Source organism: Lissotriton vulgaris, chromosome 12 (assembly GCF_964263255.1).
Source record: "Lissotriton vulgaris chromosome 12, aLisVul1.2, whole genome shotgun sequence".
In the NCBI taxonomy this organism is placed as follows: domain Eukaryota; kingdom Metazoa; phylum Chordata; class Amphibia; order Caudata; family Salamandridae; genus Lissotriton; species Lissotriton vulgaris.
Genome location: NC_141700.1, coordinates 637,176,388 through 637,200,643, shown reverse-complemented (window position 1 = coordinate 637,200,643; position 24,256 = coordinate 637,176,388). Strand labels below are relative to the sequence as shown.

Here is a 24,256-nt window from a genome sequence, read left to right as displayed (position 1 = left end):
CCACAGGAACGCTGTCATTTCCACCAACTGCTCAGAAATGTTCTGCCTGAATGTATCCATACAGTGGCTGTGTTTGCATCTCTGTATGTTGTGATATTATGCCGCCTGCTGGCGCATATATTTTGTTTCTAATCAGGTGAAAGCCGAGCACCGGTGAGCGCAGCTCTCACAAGAGCTGCCATACTAGAGCCCCAGTGCTGTACAGCACCGTGGCGGATCGATTCTCTCTGCTCTTACCTTTTTGTCCTAATGTGTGACTTTCTAATGCGTAGAGCTCACCATGATGTAAAGCGCCTCACAACGTTGTGCCGTGCCCCAAGGATGCCTCCCCTCATTTGCTGAGAGAACAAACACCGCCGCAGCCCGGAGGAAAACACCGGAAGTAGATGTCCGGCCCGCCGCCTGGTTGTGGGCGGTGCCGGGAAGAGGTGTGTCCGCTCCCACTGCCTTGCGGAAGCTTTGCCTGTTGTCCTCCGGTCTCCAGAGTCGTGAGGGAGACCGGAGATGCCGTGCCAGCCATGGCGGGGGGCCCCCGTGCAGAAGAGGGAGCCCCCGCTGGAGAAGGAGAGACCGGGCCGCCGCCGAGCGCCAGCCGACCCGGTGAGTCCCGAATAGAGAGGAGGGGCGTCGGGGCACATTGCCGGTGCCCGCCCCTCCCCTCCAGGCCGAGACTTTTTGTGCCATGAGGCCCGTGAGGCCTCAACGAAGATCGAGTCCCCCGAGCGGGACTCCGCCCATGCCCTGCCGCCGCGGCCCCGAGAGGCCCGGGAGGCCGCCAACAAAAAACGAGTCCCTCGCGAGGGACTCCGCCCATGCCCTGCTGTTGCCCTGAGCCCCGAGAGGCTCCAACCGCGTCCGAGTCCCCCCGAGAGGGACTCCGCCCATGCCCTGCTGTTGCCCTGAGCCCCGAGAGGCTCCAACCGCATCCGAGTTCCCCCGAGAGGGACTCCGCCCATGCCCTGCTGTTGCCCTGAGCCCGAGAGGCTCCAACCAAAAACGGAGTCCCCCGAGAGGGACTCCGCCCATGTCCTGCTGCTGCCCTGGGCCCCGAGGCTCCAGAAGCGGAGGGAAATAAACGGGAAAGACACTAACGCGGCATGGATGCGAGGCACTGCAGCCACTTTCACTTTCATTCATTGAAGAGCGCGCACCAGGCAGGGGATGTGCACGGCGCCGGCTGGGCGTGCGCGCCCACGAGGTCCAATCTCCGGCAGGAGAAGCTCGTGACAGTCTGCTGTCCACATTCCCCCAAAAGTGATTACATAAGTTGTCTCGCCATAGACAGCAAAAGCTTCGCTTTTGCTTTCGTCTAGGCGAGACCTAAAAATATATATGTGTTTGTGTATGTAATTACGTTACCCAGTGGTAGTTATAGTTAGGATCATGTTTCCATTGGAAATGCCTTTTTTGTGTTGCTTATAACGATAGCACCGTTTGACGTATCTTCACAAAACTTTCCCCCCCCCAAAATACTATTTTTTGACTAGTTTACCCATGGAAAGTATTGGGATGATCCGTCAAGCAGGGGCTGAGAAAAAGTGAGGGGCTCCCAAAACGTGTTTTCCCCATTCATTTTTCCATAGAATCTTTACACACAGGCATTGCCCAAACCACTGAACGGATTTGCACCAGATTTTGGTGCAGACAGAGTGGTTTTTGTGATTTTGTGTAAATCTGCTATGTAGTTTTTAGCAATTTATGCTCAAAAAGTTTATAAATCTAGAGACCTTCGCAGAGGCAAGAGATCTACTGCTGAGATCTGATTGGCTGCTACTAAATGAACCAGAAAGTTGTGGCAGCTATCTTAGGGCTCGGGACTGGGTCCTGAGTCCTTTTTTTGAGTTAGAGCTAATGGAATTGTAAATGGCAATGTCTTTTAGCCATGTGTTATGGAGTGTATGAATGTGGTGTGTAGTGGAAATATGTGTTGGATTGGAATAGTAGGAATGGTGGCATGCTGCGCTTTAGATGAATATGTTTAAAAGTAAAGGGCACCATATTGCGATTGCTACAATTGTTAATTGTGGATGCGTTAACATTTGATGTGTGTACTGTTGGGGGGAGGTGTGTGTGACTGTAAAAATTGTGCACTGATGGCTGGTGGTGTGTGTGCTTGGTGAAAGTGTGCACTGACCGCTGGTGGCGAGTGTGCCTAGTGAAAGCATGCACTGACGGCTGGTGTTGTGTGTGACTGGTGAAAGTGTGCACTGACGGCTGGTGGTGTGTGTGTGTGTTTGGTGAAAGCATGCACTGACATTTGGTGTTGTGTGCGTGGTGGAAGCCTGCACTGACGCATGGTGGTGTTTGTGCTTGATGAAAGCGTACATTGATGGCTGGTGGCGTTTGCACCTGGTGAAAGCGCGCACTGACGGCTGGTGGTGTGTGGTTGTGTGTGTGGTGGTGAGTGTGTGGTGGTGAGTGGTGATGAGTGTGTGGTGGTGAGAGGCTGGTGTGTGTGGTGTAGTGTTTTGTGTGTGGTCTTATGTATGTGTGTGGTGGACTTACTTTGAGTGTTCGTCTCTTGCACACTCACACAGTGCCCCTACACACTCATAACACTGCTCTCCCTGCACACTCACACTGTTCACCCTGCATAGTCACACACTGTTCATCCTGCACACTCACACACTGTGCACCCTCACACACTGTTTACCTTGCACACTCACACACTGCAGTCACTGTTACTCTGCAGTCACACTCATTCTTCAGGCACTCTGCAGTCACACTCACTCTTCAGTCACTCTGCAGTCACGCTCACGCTGCAGTCACTCTGCAGTCACACTCACTCTGCAGTCATTCTGCACTCGCACTCACTCTGTACCTGCACTCACTCTGCACCTGCACTCACTCTACACTCACTCTCCAATCACACTCACTCTGTAGTCACTCTGTAGTCACACTCACGCTGCAGTCACTCTGCAGTCACACTCACTTTGCAGTCATTCTGCACTTGCACTCACTCTGAACTCACTCTGCACCTGCACTCACTCTGAACGCACTCTGCACCTGCACTCCCTCTGCACGCACTCTGCACTGACACTCATTTTGCACGCACTCTGCACTGACACTCATTTTGCACTCACTCTGCACTGACACTCATTTTGCACTCATTCTGCACTCACACTCACTCTGCACTCACTCTGCACCTGCACTCACTGTGCACTCACTCTGCACCTGCACTCACTCTGGACTCACTGTGCACCTGCACTCACCCTGCACTAACTCTGCAACTGCACTCACTGTGCACCTGCACTCACCCGGCACTCACTCTGTAACTGCACTCACTCTGCCCCTGCACTCACTCTGCACTCACTCTGCACTCACTCACACTCCCTCTGCACTTATTCTGCACTCACTCTCCCTCTGCACTTATTCTGCACTCACTCTCCCTCTGCACTTATTCTGCACTCTCTCCCTCTGCACTTATTCTGTACTCACTCTCCCTCTGCACTTATTCTGCACTCACTCTCCCTCTGCACTTATTCTGCACTCACTTCTGTCATTCTACTTTCACTCTGCACTCACTCTCCCTCTGCACTTATTCTGCACTCACTTCTGTCATTCTACTTGCACTCTGCACTCTGCACTTGGACCTCTGATTGCCTTTGATTGGTCTAACTGAAAAGAATGTGCCAGCATAGTAAAAGGAATCAACGTTCCAAGTCCCTGAGATGCCACAGAAAACTGTTCAAAGCGAGATTGTTTCACATTTTTCACTAAAGCACAAATAGATGATCTACTTTAGTGTGTACTCTATAACAATGATCAGTCTAATTTCACTTAGTCACTGGCATGTCTACACTTGTTAGCTGCCTCTCACAAATCGTTCTCACACCTGGCACATAATGTATCATTGTTCAATGCTCTGAACGCGACCATGGGGAGGCTGCCATCTCATTACTCATAAGGGAGACCACCTGGAAACACTCTGGCTGTGAAATTCAGAAGATCTAGGTTCTAATTTAGACTTCTCTACTTGAACGCACTGTGTACTCCTAGGCCTTGGGATGATAGAAGATTTACAGGCATGTTGTATTAGCAAGGGGTCACAGAATCTACACTTCCGAGTATTGATAAACCAGGAGTCATAGCGTGGCCACTCTGGAGGAAGGGTAAGCGCGCTGCTGCTCCCCCAAGACATGCAGCTATGGATCTGCGGCTATGGAACTGTCACTATGATGTTTTGGTTACACCAGGCGCCTGTGGTGTTTTAAGGAATTCATGCATCTCTGGGAGTGAGCTCCCTGGAATCCAGCAGCTGTGCTTTGGACACACTCACCCTCCCCGCCCCCACGGCGAAAGCAAGGGTGGGTCACCGTGAACGTGATAGAGACCCTGCTACGGTCCGACGTCTTCCACTAAATACAAACGCCCACAGCCCCTCGATGATGGGTATCACAGCGCTACCTTGCAAGAAAACAGGCATCCGTTCGGAGTAGGCTCGCCACAAAGGTGTCACAGTCTCATGAACCCGGTAGTTGCCTTAAAGGCAGTGGTCTGTCTCCCTTCGCACTCGTTGCTGGCCAAGGTACTCTCAGGGTACATACAAATTCTGATACATGTTGTAAAAATCCTCATACTGCATACTCCATCTGATGTATGTTGGAGGAACCCTCCGAGTATACATAGTGTCTTTTATATGTTGTAGTAATCCTCAGGGTGAGTACTATGTCTGATATAATATTCTGTAAGACCCCTCAGAGGACATACTATATCTGATATAACCTGTAAGAAGTCTCAGGGCACACACTATGTCTGAGGTATGCTAAAATACCCAGAGCACACACTTATGGTGTATGTTGTTGGAACCCTGATGGTCAGTACTATGTTTGGCCCGGTAGGAACCCTCCAAAAACATACTATATAGATGAGGCTTTTAATGGATTTTGATTCTCAGACACTTTTCCAGTTATTGAAGGTTTTTTTATGGCCGGTCATTAACTGAACCATATCCAAGGATGAATGGATTATTTGTATAGCGCTGGCCCTAACTTGCGAACCGCTTAAGACCACTCACCCATGATTCCTCCGCACATTAAGATTCAATGACACTCGCAGATGTCTATATTCACAAATGCAATCACGATTGAGAGCTTTCCTTTTCATCAGTATTGCCAGCAATAAAACCTCTGCGCGGAATACGTCTAAACCCTGTGGAAAGTGTTGCTTTTTCTGAGGTACAAGCGATTTTTGAATTTCTGACCTGAGATATTAAGCGTGTTGTCTGGCACACCTCTGCTGTGCTCAAAGCTTGTGCATCGCTTGCTTTCAGACGCCTTTAGACAGCTTGATCTGCTTTTCTGCTTCGTAATTTGCATAACAGAATGCGGACGGGCCGGGAACACCCAGCTGTCAACAAGCAGCTGGAGTTTGGTATGCTCCGCATTTAGTGGGTTTGTTTTCGTGACAACGAATATCTTTTCCACTTATACTGAATTGTAAGCATATGTCCCACAGGTAGAAACCATGAATTGCCTTTTTGCGGATGTAGAAACCGTTTATAAATATAGGGAGACACACAGTTCCCAAACTCGCGGCTGGCTGCGAGAGTCAAACAGTCTTTTTTTAAAAAAACATTGTGGTTTCCAGCGTCTGAGTCCGTTTAACTGTTTTGCATGAAGCTACGAACTTCCACTTTCATCCGCTTCCACGGGCAGAAAGCGCAGCTTCAAACTTGCGCCCAGCATCAAACTGAAGAGTGGTGCACGCGTGCCCACGTAGGCAAGGGGGGCCTGGGGCGAGTGCAACGGGGGTGGCCACGCATTCATCGTGCTCAGCTTTCCACTACACAAACCAGCATGCGCGCACACACAGCTGAAAAAAAAAAACTGGAGAGTGGTGCACGCGCGCCCAGCATCTTACCGCGGCCCCTGACAGCTGGTAATTGAAGAAATATGCCCTTCTGCTGCGCGTGTCCGCACGGAATATGCACTAGGCGGAGCAACTCTAACGCCTATGGCCTATTGCGTGCTCTCTTGCAAAAACACACGCATGCGAGGCCCAATTGCCATGCAGCTGGCAAAAAAAGGACGAAAATTCACGAGCAGCCAGGAATGTGCTACACAAGGACTCTGGGGCTCCGCCCACACTGCTACGCAGTGTGACGTAGGCCCGAGCCCAAAAAACACAAAGGGCCTAGCAGAGATGAAAAGGAACCGGCAAGAGTTAGATAACAAGCCTCACTTTGAAAACAATTGTATATTTTTCAGAGTTAATACTTTTGAATGTGGGTACCCTTTAAAAGTGGACTTATTTTCCTATCCAACTCCCCTTCCTATCCTCCTTCTGAGCCCTAAGCCTTCGTTGTGTTTGTAATATTATGAAGGAGATTTTATGTCGCTGTCAGTTGGCGCAGCGTTGTTGTCGTGCGAGTGAAACCCATCTGACAATACGCAATAATTGCGTTTCCCTGCCCCAGGGTCATTGTTTACTAATTAGACTCAACCACCTAATCGATACCCTCTTATCACGGTTGCACATGTTTTGCATAACAGACTGAAAGCATAGGCCATGCTCACTTAGGAAAGCATATTGGTAGATGAGAGATTTGGACAAAAACGAAATACCACGTTCTTTATATAAAATTAATAGTGTTTAATGTAAAATAGCCTATTTATGGGCTGCAATTTACACAGCCTGTGACCCGTAGATAATGTAATGCCCTGAGCAACCGGTGTATTAGCCAATTACGTTGTAACATACCTGTGATTAGAAGTGGTGGTGGCACACCATTTTCAACGCACACCTCTCTACTGATCCAAACAGAAGTATGCGCCTCCACACGTTGCACAAAGAGCACTGCTGCATGAGCATTACACAATTGAGCTACCTTGATGAATTTTAGTGGGGGTCGGGACAAGCGACCTGCAGATCAAACGCAGACCTAAAGCGCTGGTATTGTAATCTACTGAGCAACAGTATTGATAACCAACCATGTGGGTTGCAATTTACACACTGGCCTTTTGCACTGGACAGGTTATGGTCTGTGAAATGAGGGACTGTACAGTTTACTTAAACAACTTACGTCCAGTGAATCGTAGAAATGAAACAAGACCACAATGCATGCGTGACGATGCACCTTCTCTGTTGCGGGGATGCTCACACTGCAGTCTATGCATTCAATCACCACACACTTAAACGCACAGTCACCGTCTCGGAGTCGTACCTGTTATGCTGCTGCTACACTTGTGGTCTCGAGGCTTATCTCCTCCACGGCCGGGCATGGGCAGAACCTAGTCTCTCTTCCCGGCTCCCATCCACGGTTACTCTGCACCTGCCACAGCTCCCAGAGACGCGGAATATGACGGGGGAGGCAGGGACGGCGCTTCAGGCGGAGGGTGTGGATGAGCAGGAAGGAAGGGGCTCCGCGAACGGAGCCAAGAGAGCGAATCACCAGGGGCAGAGTGGGGCCTGGGGTGGCGCAGGCCTGAGGCTGTCCAAGCGCCCTCACTTGTGAAAGCCAAAGTTAAAGCAGGGGGAGCGCAAGAAGAGACACGTGCGTTCACAGCGCATGTCTCCAAAAGTAGGCGGTTACAGCCATTGTTTTCAATGTGTTTTACAGGCTCGTGCACCTCTCCTGTCCCACTTCGCTAGCTACCCGGCGACTATAAGGCTCGCTTACGCGAGCAACGCATGGCGCTGCATCGGTAGGTGAGACCTAAAAAGTAGATGAACACTGGAAGAGTTTAATATGTAACAGTAGCACCCAAGCAGGTTCATGCCTATTGAACAGAAGACCCCAAGGTAGATTGCCGCAGACCAGCAGGCTGAAGTCCATGAGGGTCAGGCTCAGTGAACAGCCAAACTACGGACAAGCACTTATAGGCATACACTCAAGTAGGACAAAACCACTTCAAAAACCTGCTCTGGTCCAAAGTGATTTGGCCCAAAACGATTCTACAGATGGGTTTACTTTACATCCAGGTTTTCTGGCTTGACTGTGAAAGTAAAGGACAAACAGGCTTACATTTTGCCACTTTTAAAGAAGCACAGGCAACTAGTAATTCTGTTTTTTTACATGAACACTTTCAGTCAACCTATAAACTGCTGAGTATCCCAGCAGCCAAGCACAGAGGCATGTATTAATGTATTTGCCTAAAGACGACCCCGAAACCATATGCATGGGGTCATCATACTTTAAGATGGTAAACAGCAACTCCGTGCAATTGGTGGGCCTCACCAACAAGCAGGTGACGCATCAAAGACAGACACAGAGACATTGACCTTGAGGCAGGCACATGACTTGTGAGCTGGAGACACCTCTCACACTTTAGGCTGATGTTTTTCATTTCTGCGTGAGCTAACGGGACCACAGCAACCTCCAACTTCTTGAAAAAAAATTACCACATTTGCAAACAAAGAAGCTGGTTGTAGTCGTGTTACATTCTCAGTGTTGTGCAAGACTCACGCATTTATTACTATTTGCAGAGCAATGGAACCAGACCAATATCAGGAGCACAATATACAACAACCAAATGACAAAGCCAACAGGTCTCACCTTTTGGACTAACTTATTGGCTTTGTCAATGCTTTACAGCAGAGTCCCAAAATAAAGAGAGATGAAGTCATGTCAACAAAATAAAGTGGGCACCATTTGTTTTTTTATGGTCCAAGATGCCAAACGCCGCTCAGATTGGGAAATAAAAAACGAAATCTTGACTGGTGCAGAAGCTCTTTTTGTAATGCAGAGGGCCAGGTAATTAATGGCTGCTGCCGGGCCCGCCAAAGAAATGCAAATTAAAAAAGTAAAGACAAGTGGGGGGGAAGGGGGTAGCAGGAAGCAAAACGGGTGTGGGGAGGGCAAGAGGGCAAAGGAAGCCCTTAAGGATGGGCTCAGGACGAGATACAAACAATATTATAGAGAAAAGCAACATTGGGTTGCGGGGAAAGCAATTGATGAGCTGGGGATAGAGGGTGCAAAACGGAGCATGTGTGTAGGAGGGAAATACATTGACAAAAAGTGCTCTAAAAAATATATAAAATAGTTTCCTGAACGTGAGCAATATACGAATATAAGTTATCCAATCAAAATGTGGTATAGAGGCTGTGTCCCAGGACATGAACAAACAATAACCATAAGGCAAGCCATTGAATAAGAACTAACCAAGGAGTGACAATAAAGCTAATCAATGAAAAGGAATGGGCGGGGTTGAAGGCTACTCTAAGAGCTGGTCCACAAGAGGCTTTCCTCTACACACAGCTAAAAGCTGTCTAGTAAGCGAAACATAAATTTAAAGGTGTGCAACTGTATCAAACATTGCAAAACACTGATGATATATGTGTGCATGCACAGAGATAGAAAATAATGTTTTCTAAAGCAAGGTCAATACTCAACAAAAAAATAAAGAAGCATGTGGCAGTGAGAAAGAATTACAGAGGGTGTTATGGCCAGTAATAAGGTAATTACAGTTCAGATAATCAAGCGCCAAGGCTATGAAACAAAAATATAGAGGCTTTGCAAGTCGGGTTTAGATGGCTATGCATGCAATACTGTGAAAATAGTAACATCCATTAGTGGTACAAGAATGAACCCGAGAACAGTACATTCAAGTATTGTGAACATGGTTATTAGAGATTCTGCATAAGTACTCCCTTATCATACATGTACCCACGACATACAATGTGGCACAAGCAAACTAAAAAACAACAAGCATTACCCCTTCCTCCAGCGCTTCATCCACCTCAATTGCTGCTCGTCCTGGTTCCTCCGCGGGCGCCGACGCTCGTCCCCAACTCCCCGCGTTTCCGAAGTGGAAAGGAAAACGAAACTTAAGAAGCTCACCGGTGACGCGCGCGACCCAGGAAGAGAGCAGTCATCGCCACGCGGCGGAGACGCTGGCGCCGTGAGCGTGCGCGCGACCAAATCCGCGCGTGACCAGGTCTTGACGCTCCTCTCCCATTCAGAATGCTGGGCGCGTGCCCAGCTCTTGTCGGCAAAGTCTCCTTTGCCGACTGAAATGATTACAATAGTTCTCTGCCGAGAACGCGCTTCGCGCGTCTCTAGGCCGAGACCTAAAGACATATGAGGCAGGGTAGGGATACCCTGACCTCTATAGCCTGGTGGTCGGGTCCAGAAGGAACCCTCTCTAGTGCCCAAAATGTCTTTTATTTCTTTATTTTGCCACAAATTCACAGAAGATTGGTAACCCTGAGACAAAAAAAAAAAAAGCTAGGGAATGGGCCAGGGCCTGGGTAAGGGGAGAGGGGTTGCGTGGCTCTCGTCCCAAAGCCTCTAAGGGTCCCAATCCTTGGGGCCCTATATGGTATTAAAAGGGAGGGGGGGCGCTGTCCCTTTCCAGAGCCTAAAAAAGCCCCCGGTTCACATCTTTGGGCCTGCCATTTTAATAAGGGTAAGGGGGCTCACACCCCCCCTCTCCAAGCCTAAAAAGGCCCCAGGGACCCCATCCTTGGAGCAGAAATGCTTTAAAAAGGGGAGGGTGCCATTCAGGCCCCCTTCCCAGGCTTACAGAGGCCCGGGCACCCTATTCCCCAGGGCTGAGTATTTAATAAAGGTAGAGGGGTGTGCAGACCCCCTCTCGGAGCTTAATTTGGCCCCACCCCCTAGGGCCGAAAATGTTAATGAAAGGGAAGGGGGCACCCCGAGCCTTAAAATGGCCCCAAGGACCCCATCCTCAGGTACCGTTATTCTAATTAAAAAGGAAGGGAGCCACGCCGTATCATCCCTCCCCTCGAGCCTTTAAAGACCCAGGAGGGCACAGGGGCACCCACCTATATTTATGGCAGGCCCTGGGAAATGGGTCCCCAGGGTCATAATAGGCTCTGGATTGGGTGCCCCCCCTTTCCATTAAATACAGCCTGCTCTTCCTAATCAGGTTCAGGGAGGGGGGCCACGCAGCCTCATTCCCCTTTATAATGTAATGCGGAACCAGGAGATGGGCCCTTGGGGCCTTATAAGGTTCTGGGAGGGGGTGGTGTGGACCCCCTTCCATTTTTTTGACTTTGGCCCCAGGGGATGGGGTACCCAGAGCCTGATAATGTTTGGGGACAGGATTAACATGGTCTTCCTCCCCTTATTTGCTCAATGCGGCCCCTTTGGGTAGGGTCCTCTGGGCCTATTAAGGCTCGGAGAGGGGGGCTGCATACACCTCTCTCCTTGATATGTTTTGCCACTGGGAATGGGGTTCCCAGGGCCTGAAGGCCAACCCTATGCTGTGTCATGAAAGTCTGTGTGTAGCATGGAGTGGGCAGCCTGCTGGAGGGTTGGTTGCGGCCAGGGCCTGCGGCCAACCACCTGTAGCATGGGGTTGGCTGCCTGCAATGGGGTTGGCCTCGGGGCCTGGCCAAAGTCCTGTGGCCAACCCCTGGTTTGGCCGTGCGTAGAATGGGGGTTGGCTGGTTGTGGGGGCGTTGGCCACAGCAGCTAACACAGTGCTGCTCACGGCCAAAGGCAGTGGGGAGCGTGTGGTTAGCTACCTCGAGGGGTTTGCCCCAGTGGCCAGTTCCTGTGGCCAGCACCCCGCTGCAGAAGGCCAGAGGCCGTGCGCAGCATGGGCTGCCTGCGTTGGTTGGAAGCAGGGCCTGGCCATAGGTAAGGCCCTGCTGCAAACCCTCTGCTGTTACTGTGGTATCAAAATATTACTCTACGTTAAAAACAAACTCGAAATTTACTGGAAAAAAAAAAGGTAAGGTAACGTCATACTTAGGTGAAATGTTCAGTAACCACATAACGTTTTAAGCTAAGAAAAAACACAGATTCATAAATATAGTTATTTCATGTAAGTAGAACTCGTCCCATAAGGACATATCTTACGCCCTAGTCATGCACTGCTGATTACCCCACATATTACATCACTCATGACTCTTCTATGACATCATTGATAATATCACTGCAACTTTTGCAGTGAAATTATTGATGAGAAAACTTTGTAGGGCAGAGGCTCTGGTCTTTGGTTCCAACAGCATCGATAGCGAGACCCAGTTTCTGATTACTACCTCTACGGTATCGCCGCCCCCGATGTCTTCTCCCTCTACTTCAAGGCCTCCACCTCGATGGCAACAACACCAGCAGTGGAGCAAGCTGACCCCGGAGCATGACTGACCAATTATGAAACATTCAGCAGCAGTTAACACACAACACTGTCATTCGATGCAAAGACACTCCACAGCACAAACTTCGACATCAAGGCACCATCATATCTCCGCACAGAGAATGTCTGTCTCCGGAAACAACTATGATATTAATGTCAAGGAGATAGACATCGAAGATGTCTCTTCTGCTCACCCTGAGGCAGCTGTCCCTATGGAACAACCAGTTTTCCAGTGAGGCCAAGACTGGTCATTCCATCAGAGGATCAATTGCATGAACCCCTGCAGCCTCTGGATCTACCACCTCTGCCTGAACCTCTGGTGCCACACTAGGTCATTAATCCACCAGCTCCAGCAACACCTTTGCCACAAGGGACACCAATCTCACTGGTTCAGAGATTATCAGAGCCTTCAACACTTTGCCACGAACATACGTTTGACCTATGAAAATGCAAGAGAACACCCTCACATCCAGATATCGTACCTCGTATTTATAATGCACGCCAACCTCACCTCTGTCCTCCCCGGTATGCTTTTCTCTTGTTGACGATATCTTGATTTTCTAGATGTTTCTTTTATTGGTCCAGTGAAACGTAATCTACAAATAGAGGGTTCTCAAACCACAGTCTGTCAAGATGGAAACATTACAACATTTGGTCTCTCCAAAATCTCTTCTACCACTAGTTGTAGGGATCACCATGATTGCAGAGGAGAAGTTTTTAACACCAGCCTCTTTGAAATTATTGACCCCACTCCTCCTTGAAATTTACTCCACTCCTCCTTGAGAGCTACAAACCTGCACAGCAAGATCCTGTATTTTTTAGCAACCAAAACCAAACTCCTGTATAGTCTCTGCATAGAAAGCATCAATTTACACCAGGGGCATCAATACAGGTGGCGAGAGGGAGAGCTAAAAGATGGATGCGTGGGCTGAAAGTTTGTGGTTCAGCAGCAATAGGTGCAGCAACAGTTAGAGCACAAAAACATGACTCCGCAGGGGCACTAGGCAACGTCAGTGGCAGAAGGTTCAACCCACTTAATGACCTTAATTTCAGGGGCAACAATCTTAATATCATCAGTCCCAGTACTGACGTAGACTGACTCGTGATAGACTGCCTCACCCACAACAATCCTTACGGAAGCTCCACTCTTGGGAAATCATGCTCTTACAACAATAAACAATGAGCATATCACTCCATCTGCTCTTTTCAACTATATGATGGGAAGGAGCATAAAGGTAAAACGCCTGTAAGAGTGGAGAAAAGTTACAACATAAAATGGGTCTTAAAGATTATTCAGAGAGGCTGCAACATCCAGTTCAAGTGTATTCTGCGCTCCGTCCCACCAAAACGAGCAACACAACACCAGCTGCACAATCTTCGTGTGGTAGTAACATTGCTTTTCTAGAAACATGCGATCGAGCCGGTTTCTCCATCACAAAGAGGAAAGAGCACCCATTCCTGATACTTTTTTGGTACCCAAGAAAGGCCCCATATCAGAACTCAGAAACACGTTAGACCTGAAGCAAACAAATACATACATTATAAGGGAAGAATTGAGGGTGTTATCACAGAATCATATCTACCCACAGCTCATAAAAAGATAGCGGATATGTATATTGATCCCTGGGATGCTTATTTGCACATCCCAGTCACAATAAAACACTTTAAATGTCTTAGATTTCTTGTTGGCAAAGTTTGCTACCAGTACAAAGTCATACCATTTGGCCTCAAATCAGCCCCAAGCGCATTCTCAAAATGCATGGCAGTGGTTGGAGGCCATCTCAGGAAAAACATCTTTTTGACCCGTACTTAGATGTCTGATCGATAAAAGCACACACTGCATGTCGAGCACAAAAGGACTTCTGCTTCACTGTTGCATTATTAGGCTGACTTGGTCTGTGTGTCAATCTAGAAAAATGAATCATGTCTCTGTTCTAAATTCTAGACAATCTGGGAGCATTGCGCAGTACCATCAAAGGAGAAGTGTTTCCTCCTGAGGGGCAGAGTGTGTTCCGTTTCCCAAACATTTCCCTAGTTGTTACATGCTACAAAGCCGACAGTAAGGCAAGTCTCCTCCCTGCTATTGTCCATTGGCTCTTGTGTCTTTCTAGTACCCAATGCCTGTCTGTACCTGAGACCACTGCAACAATACTTGGAAGACCTCATAGTGACTGAAAAGACGTAATGTGACTGAATCAACAAACCGATTTTCTAAAGGTTGTCCCTTTAGACTGGATCTATCAACTTTGATCTTAGTAATCAATACTTATCTCACAGGGTGGGGAGAACACCTAGACCATCTCACAGCTCAAAGGTCAAGTGGTTATCACAACAACAACTACTACACCACATTTATGTTCTTTCAGCTCAAAGCAGAACACCTTGCCCTGAGAGCTTTCTTACTAGTGCTATGAACAAACTGAGTTAGAGTATAGGCGGATAATGCCATGTACTACTTGAACAAACAGGGAGGAACAGGATTGAAACCTCTGGTGAGGAATCGAACTCTCAAAGTGCTTCATCTTCCAGGCCTCCAGACTCACCAAGCAAACCTCCTTCGCAAATACTTCTACGAAAATCTCGACAGGGAGTTAGACCAAGACGTTTTGCTCACTCTTTCAGGACTGTGATTTCCCAGATAAAGGCTTTATTCGAAGCTGGAGAAAATGCTAAATGCCCAAGGTAAAGATCCAGAATGTGGGACTCGCGGTCAATTGGCAGAGCTCTTTTTGTGACTTTGTCAAACTGATTGCTGTACGCTTTTCCATCGATACAGCTAATACCTTCAGTCATGAAGTTCCAAAGGTATTATGCGACCATGACTCTCACAGCTGCCAAGACTGTTGGTTTCCAGAGGCACTTATCATAGCGCTCAAACAGCACAAGAGATTGCTATACAACCATAGTCTACTGTTCAGGATGAAAGGGAAGATCCATCATCCCAATGTATAATCCTTGAATTTGGCAGCATGGCTCCTGAGTACAGACAGTTTGAACACTAAAATACCAACATTCAAGAAAATTCTTAAGGAAACAAAGCAACCATTTACAAGAAGTTCTTATGGTTTCAAGTGGAAACGCTTTGTGATTTGGTACCTTAAAAACAGTCAGCACCCACACTCATGCCAGGAGAATATTAACCTTCCTTATCTGTTACAGAGTCCAAGCTTTAATTCTGTTTGATCAAAGATCTTGCGCAGTAACGGCTTTCAGTAAAGGCCCAAATCAAAGATCATTCTTCACAAACCCAGTGATAAAAGGTTTTTGGGGAAAGATTAAAAAAAAGTCCCCATCTTGGTCAACCACCACCGGCTCGTCAGTCAGAAGTTGTTTTAACCAACTCAGATACTCCCCCACCAAGAGTTTCTCCAGTAGATGATCTTCTGACTTTTAACAGGGCAACAAAGTTGAAAATAGATAAACCTATCCCTACGATGTCATCTTCTGTAATATTTGACACTTTACATCAAAGAATGCCAGCATCGCCTTTACTCCCTCTGGTTCCCAGCTTGTTAGAATCTGTGATGCAATTGTTTCTTCTACCTGCATCAATGAAGCCTGCACCTTCTCAACTTCTCAATAGATTAAAGCCACCTGACCAAGACCGGCTTTTCTTTAGAGCAAATCCTCTGGGTTCGGTCATTTTAGGGACAGCAAAGAAGTCTTACACTGTTGCTGCTACATCTTCCGTACCTGTAGATCAAGAAAGTAAGAAAATTGGTGCTCTTGGAAAAAATATGTATAGAACATCAGCATCGACTATGATGGCGACTATGATGGTTGCCGGTGCTTATGCCTTGTTGGCGAAGATCTCAGGGATTCATTACATAGATTTACAAAAAAACTCCCCAAAAAGACAGTCAAGATTTTCAAGAGATCTTGAACGAAAGTGGCCTAGTGGGGAATCAGATCATAGGCGCAGCAACTCACACATCCGATCTGGCTGCTCATGGATATTGTCATGGGGTCTGTGCATGTAGATCATCTTGGCTCAGGCTCGCCTCTCTCAAACCAGGAGCCCACCATCTTATTCTGAATTTGCCGTTTTCAGGGAGCACCCTCTGGGTCTCATGCAGATGACTAGATTTCCCGATTGAAAACTGAGTTTGACAGCTTGAAGGCCTTTGACCTAGAAAAGCTGAGATAATATCATATCAAGTACAGACCATACGATAGGAGATATTTTCCTCAGAGGGTTCAAACCCCTCATTGGTCTCACCAATACCACCAACAGCAGTCAAAATAGCCCTATCACCCTCGAAAACCATCAAGAGGTAGGGGAACACAACAGCAGTCTGCATCCACTGGAAAACCTCAGGCAATGCAATGAGCCTTCACTTCCTCTGTCTCTGTTTCTCACTCTGGTAGGGGAGAAGTATAAGCAAGCATCTGGAAGAGTGGTGCTTAATAACTACAGACAAATGGGTCTTGAATTTTGTTAAAATGGTTATTCTCTTCACTTCAGGTCTCCTGCTCCTTCAGTTCCATCATCGAAAACATTGCTTTTTCAAAAAGACCTACTGCAAAGCGAAATTAACAGTCTATTTCAGAAGAATGTGTTGCAGGAGGTTCCTCATCAGAAACTAATTCCCGATATTTTTTGGTGCCAAAGAAAGGACCAAAAGAAGAATTCAGACCCATATGCTATCCTCAAGTACTAAACAAATACATTATGAAAGAGAAGTTCAGAATGTTGGCATTACACCAGATCTATCCTCAACTTTACCAAGAAGGCTCGATATGTACAATACACCTCCAAGATGCCTACGTTTTCAAATAATAGTAAAACATCTAAAATGTCTTTGTTTCAGAGTAGGGCTATTGGCAAATAGATTTGTTTGCAGACGTAAACAAAAGAAATGCCATGACTAGGCATCCAGGTTCTCCCAACCGTGGTCGAAAGAGAGTGCCCTTTTGAAAGATTGGTCAGGGAAATTTCTGTATGCATTGTCCCCAATTCCTCTCATTCCCCCAGTGATAATGGTAGCACCAGAATCGCCTTGTCAGTGGTGCTTCAAAGATCATCTTCACCTGTCAAAGCGACCACACAAAAGATTGACATGCAGACAGGATCTCCTGTTCAAGTTCGGAAGACCAATTCTGCACCACAACCTTCTATCACTGGTGTTGACTGCTTGGTTTCTAAATTCCTACAATATGGCCATCTAGCTCTTCCATACGAGTGCATGAACATTCTGAGGGAAGCCAAGCATCCTTCCACAAGAAAATCATACGCTATCAATTGGAAGAGATTTTGCATTTGGTGCATCCAGAACAACAACAATCCTTCCTCCTGTCAAGACGATGCACTGATACCATATCTTCTTCATCTAGCATGGTCTAGCTTACAGTTTTCTTCTATTAAAGTTCACCTTGAGGCATAACAACCTATAGGAATTCTCCATCACAAACCTACTTTTTTAAAATACCTGTAATTAAAGATTTTGTGGCAGGCCTTTCAAAGTTTTTTCCACCAGTTAAGTCTATTTCTCCTGCTTGGGAACTTGCCATTGTTCTTTCTAAATTAATGCCCCCCCCCCCCCCCATGAACCCATACACAAAGCCACTTTACAACATATTACATGGGAAACAGCTTTCCTACTTGTCATAACCTCTGTGCGTAAAGTTAGTAAGATTCAGGCTCTATGCGACACTGAACGATTAATAGTATTCCATAGTGATAGCAGTCCTGCCAAGTGTCACGCATCAGGCGTGACACTATCTCATTTCAGTGTGGTGGTCTGCATCACCGCACTGAAATGGAAAGTCACGCATTATAGCCTCTCCTCCGCTGTCAAAGTGGGAGTGCTACTAATGCACCTTAAACTAGTGTGGAGGTGCGCTGTAACTGTGCGTGTGTGTTAATTAGCAAATTCCTTTTTGGCAGCGCGCGATCAGGCAGCTGGTGCTGGTTGTACAGTCAGATTATAACACATACAGTTCCTTACTGTGCTTTGGTGAATCAGGCCAGTCTCAGACCTACGTTACCCCGTGCAGGAAGAGTGTGTAAGTCAACATCTACTGTTGCACTGACTTGCTTTGCTATGAAAAATTCTTTTTGTAGTCACGTTGCTCAAATGGGTGTAATTTCAGATATTTGTTTCCCTCATCTTTTTCATGAGAAAGTTTCACTCATAATTACTGTGAAATTATGGAAATGTCACACATAGCAATCTGAAACCTTGGCAGCTATGATAGAGTGGTTATGAGAACACACCCCAGTTTTCTCCCTAAGGTGGTTTTGGATTTCCACATTACCCCGTCTTTTTCCAAACCCACTTTTTCCCCTAATACATCAATGGCAGCAGAACAGTCCTTGCATTCTCTGGACGTTAAGAGTCCTGACATTTTATTTAGACCAAGGATTTAAGACAGTCAGACCGCTTTTTCATAAACTATGCTCCAAAATGTATAGGATTGCATTCTTCTAAACAATCTATTTCTAGGCGGGTTTTTTCATGCATTTTTCTTTCATACCAGATAGCAAAGAAACCCCTCCCTGGTAGGCTTAAATCACATTCTGCTTGGGGTAAGGCTGTTACCATACCTGTTCTTTGAAATATTCCAATTTCAGAGATATGTAAGCAGCTACTTGGAGAGCTGTTCATACTTTCACTAGACACTGCTGTCTAGATTCAGACTCTAGAGTGGATACTCAAGTAGGTCAGGCTTCTTTGAGGAACCTTTTCAGGTGATTGCTGCAGCTGTTTTATTTCTTGCCCGCCTGTTTGTGGGATGGTTTTGCTCTTCTATTCAGTGCTTATGACTATTGAGGATACCCTGGAAGGGAAGGGAAATTTACTTACTTATAATCCTAGTTGTCCTCTAGGCAAATCCTCATCCGCATAAGTCCACTTCCCCGGACAGGAAGTTTTACAGTGGTCAATAATTGCTTCACCAAGGAGGGAGGGAGGCAGGGAGGGAGGTAGGGATATTCCAAAACAAATCCCTTGAGCCACGCCCACTGAGGGATGTTCATTTCAATAAATGGAGAAGTGATTTACAAGTTGAGCTTTCTGTGCCTCTGTGAAGCAGTCCATGAGTAAGAGGCGTGCTGGCCTCGAAACTCGTCGGAAATGGCAAATATAAATGGAATGAGGAAAGCGAGCTGCAATTAGGCCTATATTACCGGAAGGTTTGAACATCGCCGAGTGCTCTCTTTAGCTCAAGGGCTAGGATTACAGGTAACTTTTCCTTATCTCTTATCTTGGATACCCTTGTTGCTTTTTGTGTGCATTCTACTCTTGGTCTGATATTCAAAGAGCGTACGTCATTCTGCCGTAACTGTATAAGAGTGTGCAATATCTAGCCGTGAGGTTGCCTCTGTTGGTGTATTACTGCAAGCACAGTTATCTCTGGCAGTCCATGACTGGTCTGCCTTTTGCTCTGACAATGGGCATCCTACCTTTAACTCTAGCGATTATTAAGCACATTACCTTTGTCAAAGTTTTTTCTGTGATCACAATGCCTCTATCCATGCTAATCCCTGGCTACTGTTATTTCATCTTTTGTTTTATAGGAGAGAAGAGAAATCTTCGAGCAGCATTTGAAGGGACTGAAGATGACTCAGCCGGGCAGTTTTTATTCTCAGCGGTTGGCAGAGCTCACACCAGGCTTCAGTGGTATGAATGGGTATTTCAATGGTCTACTAATTTTCCTCATTTGTTATATTGCCATAACTTTAACATTACTGAGAAAATAGTTGTTCATGTTCAGCCAACCAGAAAGGTTCATTTTGTTTGCATTCAGCAGCACACCCTATTAATTAATCTTCGCTCGTAATACCTACTTCTCGATTGGTTAGTGGGCCTAAATGTATTTGCTTCCAATATATTTTCAAAGGTCCACTACAGCAATTTCATCTTAGTTTCCTGTGTTTAGTATTTTTTTATTTTCCATGGGAAATACGGATATGTGTTTGGTGAGATTTCCTATGCCTTTAACTAAGCTTCACCTCACGCATGTGGCTGTGGTCTCTTAGCTCAATTGTTGTCCAGAGAAGATGAAATTAAAGCATTTGGTCCATCTCTCCGACATTCAAATTCCATGCTAATTGTAGTCATAACTAAGAGTTTCATCATTCACACACAAATTAAGTGACAAAAAGAAGATCTACCTTGATTTACCCTTTATCCCAGATCTTAGCTTGTATAGGTCAAAGTAGATGGTCATCGGTGGAGCTTTTTTATGGACCCTATCCACTTCTGATAGCAGTTCACTGGTTTGGCAACCTTGTTTCCCCCGTAGTCATTCTTCTGTTCAAAGTTTTTCTTTGCTGGGTGTCCAAGATTCAAATTACCCTGTCAGCAGTGCCAAACACACGCTGAGTCTTAAATTTAAAACAAGTCACATGTCTTTATTCAAATTACCACATGGAGAAATGCCACAACAAGAACAAAAGTGAAATTTTCAGTCCATGCCAGTTGTCTGTTGTTCTAAATTTTTTTTAACTATATAAATCACAAGTATTTCTTTTATGTCTATCCAAGCACTGTCACTTTAAAAAGAGGTATGTCTCACAACATTGTTGGCATGTGATCAAGGCAGGGATCTGCCGAAACGCGTCGTGATGAATGGTGGCACATATGAAATAAATTAAAAAGAAGCACCAAATTGGGTCTGCCCCATCTCATTTCAAGTCCGTGGTGAAGTTGTGGAGGAGGCGAGCTTTTGAAGCATATATATATATATATATATATTATATTATATTATATTATATTATATTATATTTTATATTATATATTTGTCCTCCAGGATATTCAAACTCATTTCTCGGGTAAACATGTGTCTGACCCTTAATGGAAGGGAGAGTAAAAGAGGAGAGATGCAAAGGAGGAATTTGAAACCAAGCACTGAGTCAAGGAGAGGGAGTTACTTGGTACGAGTTGTCAATGAACATGTGAAATGTTTATAGATAACATTTAGTAAGAACGTCCTCATGTTGACCTTACAAGATAGATGCCTATTATCTTAGTGTGGTGTCAGTGCTTTCAGTGAGTAGAGTGTAAGTGTTTTCATGGCAATTGAAAATCCTTGCATAAGAAGTATTTGAACACTATTAGAAGTAAGCACACATGTCTCCGACTAGAGGTGAGGACCTCTCTTTCCTACTGGAGGTAATCCCCCCACCTCTAATTCTAGGCAAGAGGGGTGGGTTCTTTATTCTAGTAGCATAGACCTTACTAGAGGTGAAGAAATATCTCTCCTACTCAAGGTAAAGATCTGACTCTCCTACTCGAGATAAAGATACTCCACTTACTGGAGTCAAACACACATACCTATCAACGGATCTTCATGTATATAAACAGCAACATTTTTTGGCGCGTGTGGGGGTTCATGGACATTTGTCTGGTTCTTTTAAAAATGTTTTGGGTTGTTGATGAATTGCTTTGTTAAAGGCAACATCAAATAAATTGATGTGCTTGTTTTTAAGTAATCGAATTAGAAAATTATGACACAAAAAAACGAATTAAGCAAATCCTCCAGGTAAATATCCCATTGACTTTAGTAAATAGGCCACTTACTTTAGTTTCTACAAGAAGAAAGGAAAAATTCAAGCACATGAATATCCGGTAAGCAGCACCCTTTTTGGGAGGAAATTGAACACTCATCAATGTAGGGACTGAGCAGCTTCAGTGACCCAGGATGCATATCAGGGGCAATGGAAAGCCAATTCTTGCGTCGGCTTCTTTGAGTAGGATCCCCCTAGTACTAGGTTCTGCCCATTTTCTTTTCCTTCAAGAAAAATGAGGTTGAGAATTGTTCAGTGTTTTTGGACACTAGTTGAAATCCTTGATTGTTTTAGAACAGGGGTTTGTTTCTTCTTTATTTTATGTTTGCTGGTACTCTATATAAGAATAAATTAACCTTTGGGGAAATTCCTTTCATGTAAGAGAAAGAAGGCTCGGAAAGGATCCTGATGCCTTTAATGTGTGTTTCCATTGCTCAAGTATGCCATACTGTTACAAGACGATGTATATAAGATATCTACTCAAACCTTCAAAGATATCTAGAGCTGTGGGTTTAAGGAATACTGGCAGTCAGCAGAAAAAGGTTTGTTGATTTTTGAGCCAGGCTTGGGCTCACTAAATAGGGAAAAAGATAAGCAGATTGTTTTCCTTCCCCACAAGTCTTGCCATGAGAACTTTCTGACTTCAATCACAATTGTGTCTTGTATTAGTCAAAATGTATGTCTCCAAAACAACATAGTTTCCTGAGAAACAACTCGTAGCCAGATTGATCCACTAGTTTGGTTATAAGCAAATGAAAAACATCTGTAGGTGTTTCTTATACCCTATATATGAAGACTAAGAAAATGATCTCAGTTGGAAATAAAATATATTGCTCACTTTAACAAAAGCTTCAAGAAATCTGCGCTTCTAGGTAGAAATGATAGTGTCCTATAAGAATCTATGATGACATCATGAAAGGGTTTAACCCCATTTTTGGCCTTGGCAAAACGCTGCTCTTCTACCACAAATGTACCAAGTACAAAGGTAAATCAATAAGCCTAGTAGGAACTTGAGTTAAAATATATGTCAAACAGTGGTTCACTAAGGACTCAAATAAGTACATACAAGATTTATGGCACATCAGTTGCAAATTAGAAGAAAGCTTTAAAGCATTGCTATCTGACATCTAATTACTGTAGAAAATCATTATCAGCAGGAATAAAAAATACTCCAGAATGTGATGAATAAAGCACTAGGTGCTAAAAGCGGTGACACATTGACCAGTAAAGTGCTTTGGTGCATGTGTACAGAATAATCGAATGACAAATCTCAGTCCCCTTAATGTGGTTACAAGACACAGTCTCTTAGTCTGACTGTTATATTGTCAATGTTTTAATCTTATTAGCTGTTTAAAAGGTCATCTTCATGACACATTTATTTGATGAAGATTAAGATAAAAGTAAAGTTTAAAACCTTGAATTTAAGTATTCAATCTCTTCTATTGGGGTGTCTGACCAAAAACAAAATGAAGAGAGTTCCTTTTGAGTCTAGGTCAAGCGAAGGGTCTTCTGGATTGCACATGCATCCTCACCAGTATATTTAGCATGGTACCAAATGAATCCACCTCCAACTTAGTTTTACTGGAATTGAAAATGGGCTGTGTGAGCCTTAAAATGCTTCCTTTCCTCCATAACTTCCAAGTTGGAGGTCAAACAAACCGACAATAGGAGAACTCTTATACAACTTGAACAAGTAGAAACAAGGAACGTTTGAATAGCCGATCCTAATTTGTCTGTAAACACGGAAGCGGCTGTAAAGCAACCGTTCCATTTTTCACCTGAATGTGCTGCCCTCAGAGAAGCACGAGTTTGCGGCTGACCTGGGGGCAGCACATTCATCGTAATAGGGCGCATTTTCATTGTTTACACCGGGCGCACCTTCTTCAAAGTGCGCCCAGTGCAAACAGTGAAAATGCTCTTATTTTGTAGGTTTTTTGTTCGGATTCCCTGAGCAATAACTCCAATATCTATATATTACAACCAATATTTTTTTTCAGTAATGGTCCATAAATCAGTGTTCCATAAAGTCCAAGTTCAATTTGTAGTCTTTATTCCCATATTCTTCGGATTTCAATTTGAAGACTTGTTAAGACACAGGTTCCATATGCACCCGTAGAGCGAAATGATCTACCTGGCTGGTACCACACGAAAAGCTCCTACAGGAACAGCGGACCCTTCTGTGTCAGAGCTTTAAAGGCCACACAAAGCGCCTTAAATTTGATCCGTTGCACCACTGGAAGCCAATAAAGCCCATTGCAATAGTCCAATTTGGACTGTATCAGGGAGGTGATGACCACTTTCCTGGTTTCCTCGGGGATATAGGGAAGAACCTTCCTGATTTTTTTTTATCAGGAAGTAAGAAGCAGACACAATGGCATTGGTTTGAGGGATAAACGTCAGCCTGTTGTCTATCAAGATGCCCAGATTTTTTGTCTTTGCCGTTGGGATGGGCGGCAGGCCCATTTCCACAGGCCACCAGAGATTGCTCCAGGAAAGTTGCAGATTGCCAAAAATCAACACTTCCGTCTCCTCAGAGTTTAATTTAAGACAGTGACTGCTCATCCAGATGTTAATGGCGGCCATGCAGTTATGAAACTGCACCGCTGGGGAGCTCTGTTTTTATGAGCTGCAACCACAATCTGAGAATCATCTGCGTACGATGTTAAAGAGAAGCCATAATCCCTGACCAGTAATGCAA

The 24,256-nt window shown here is 45.4% G+C and overlaps 1 protein-coding gene across 1 annotated transcript in view; it reads left to right on the top strand.

Moving 5' to 3' along the window:
- The window catches only part of SPG7 (SPG7 matrix AAA peptidase subunit, paraplegin), a 263,297-nt gene that overhangs the window by 150,355 nt on the left and 88,686 nt on the right, over window positions 1-24,256 (top strand). The window contains exon 11 of the mRNA XM_086945796.1: window positions 19,567-19,669. Coding sequence (XP_086801922.1) covers window positions 19,567-19,669 — 103 coding nt within the window. The remainder of the gene's footprint in view (window positions 1-19,566; window positions 19,670-24,256) is intronic.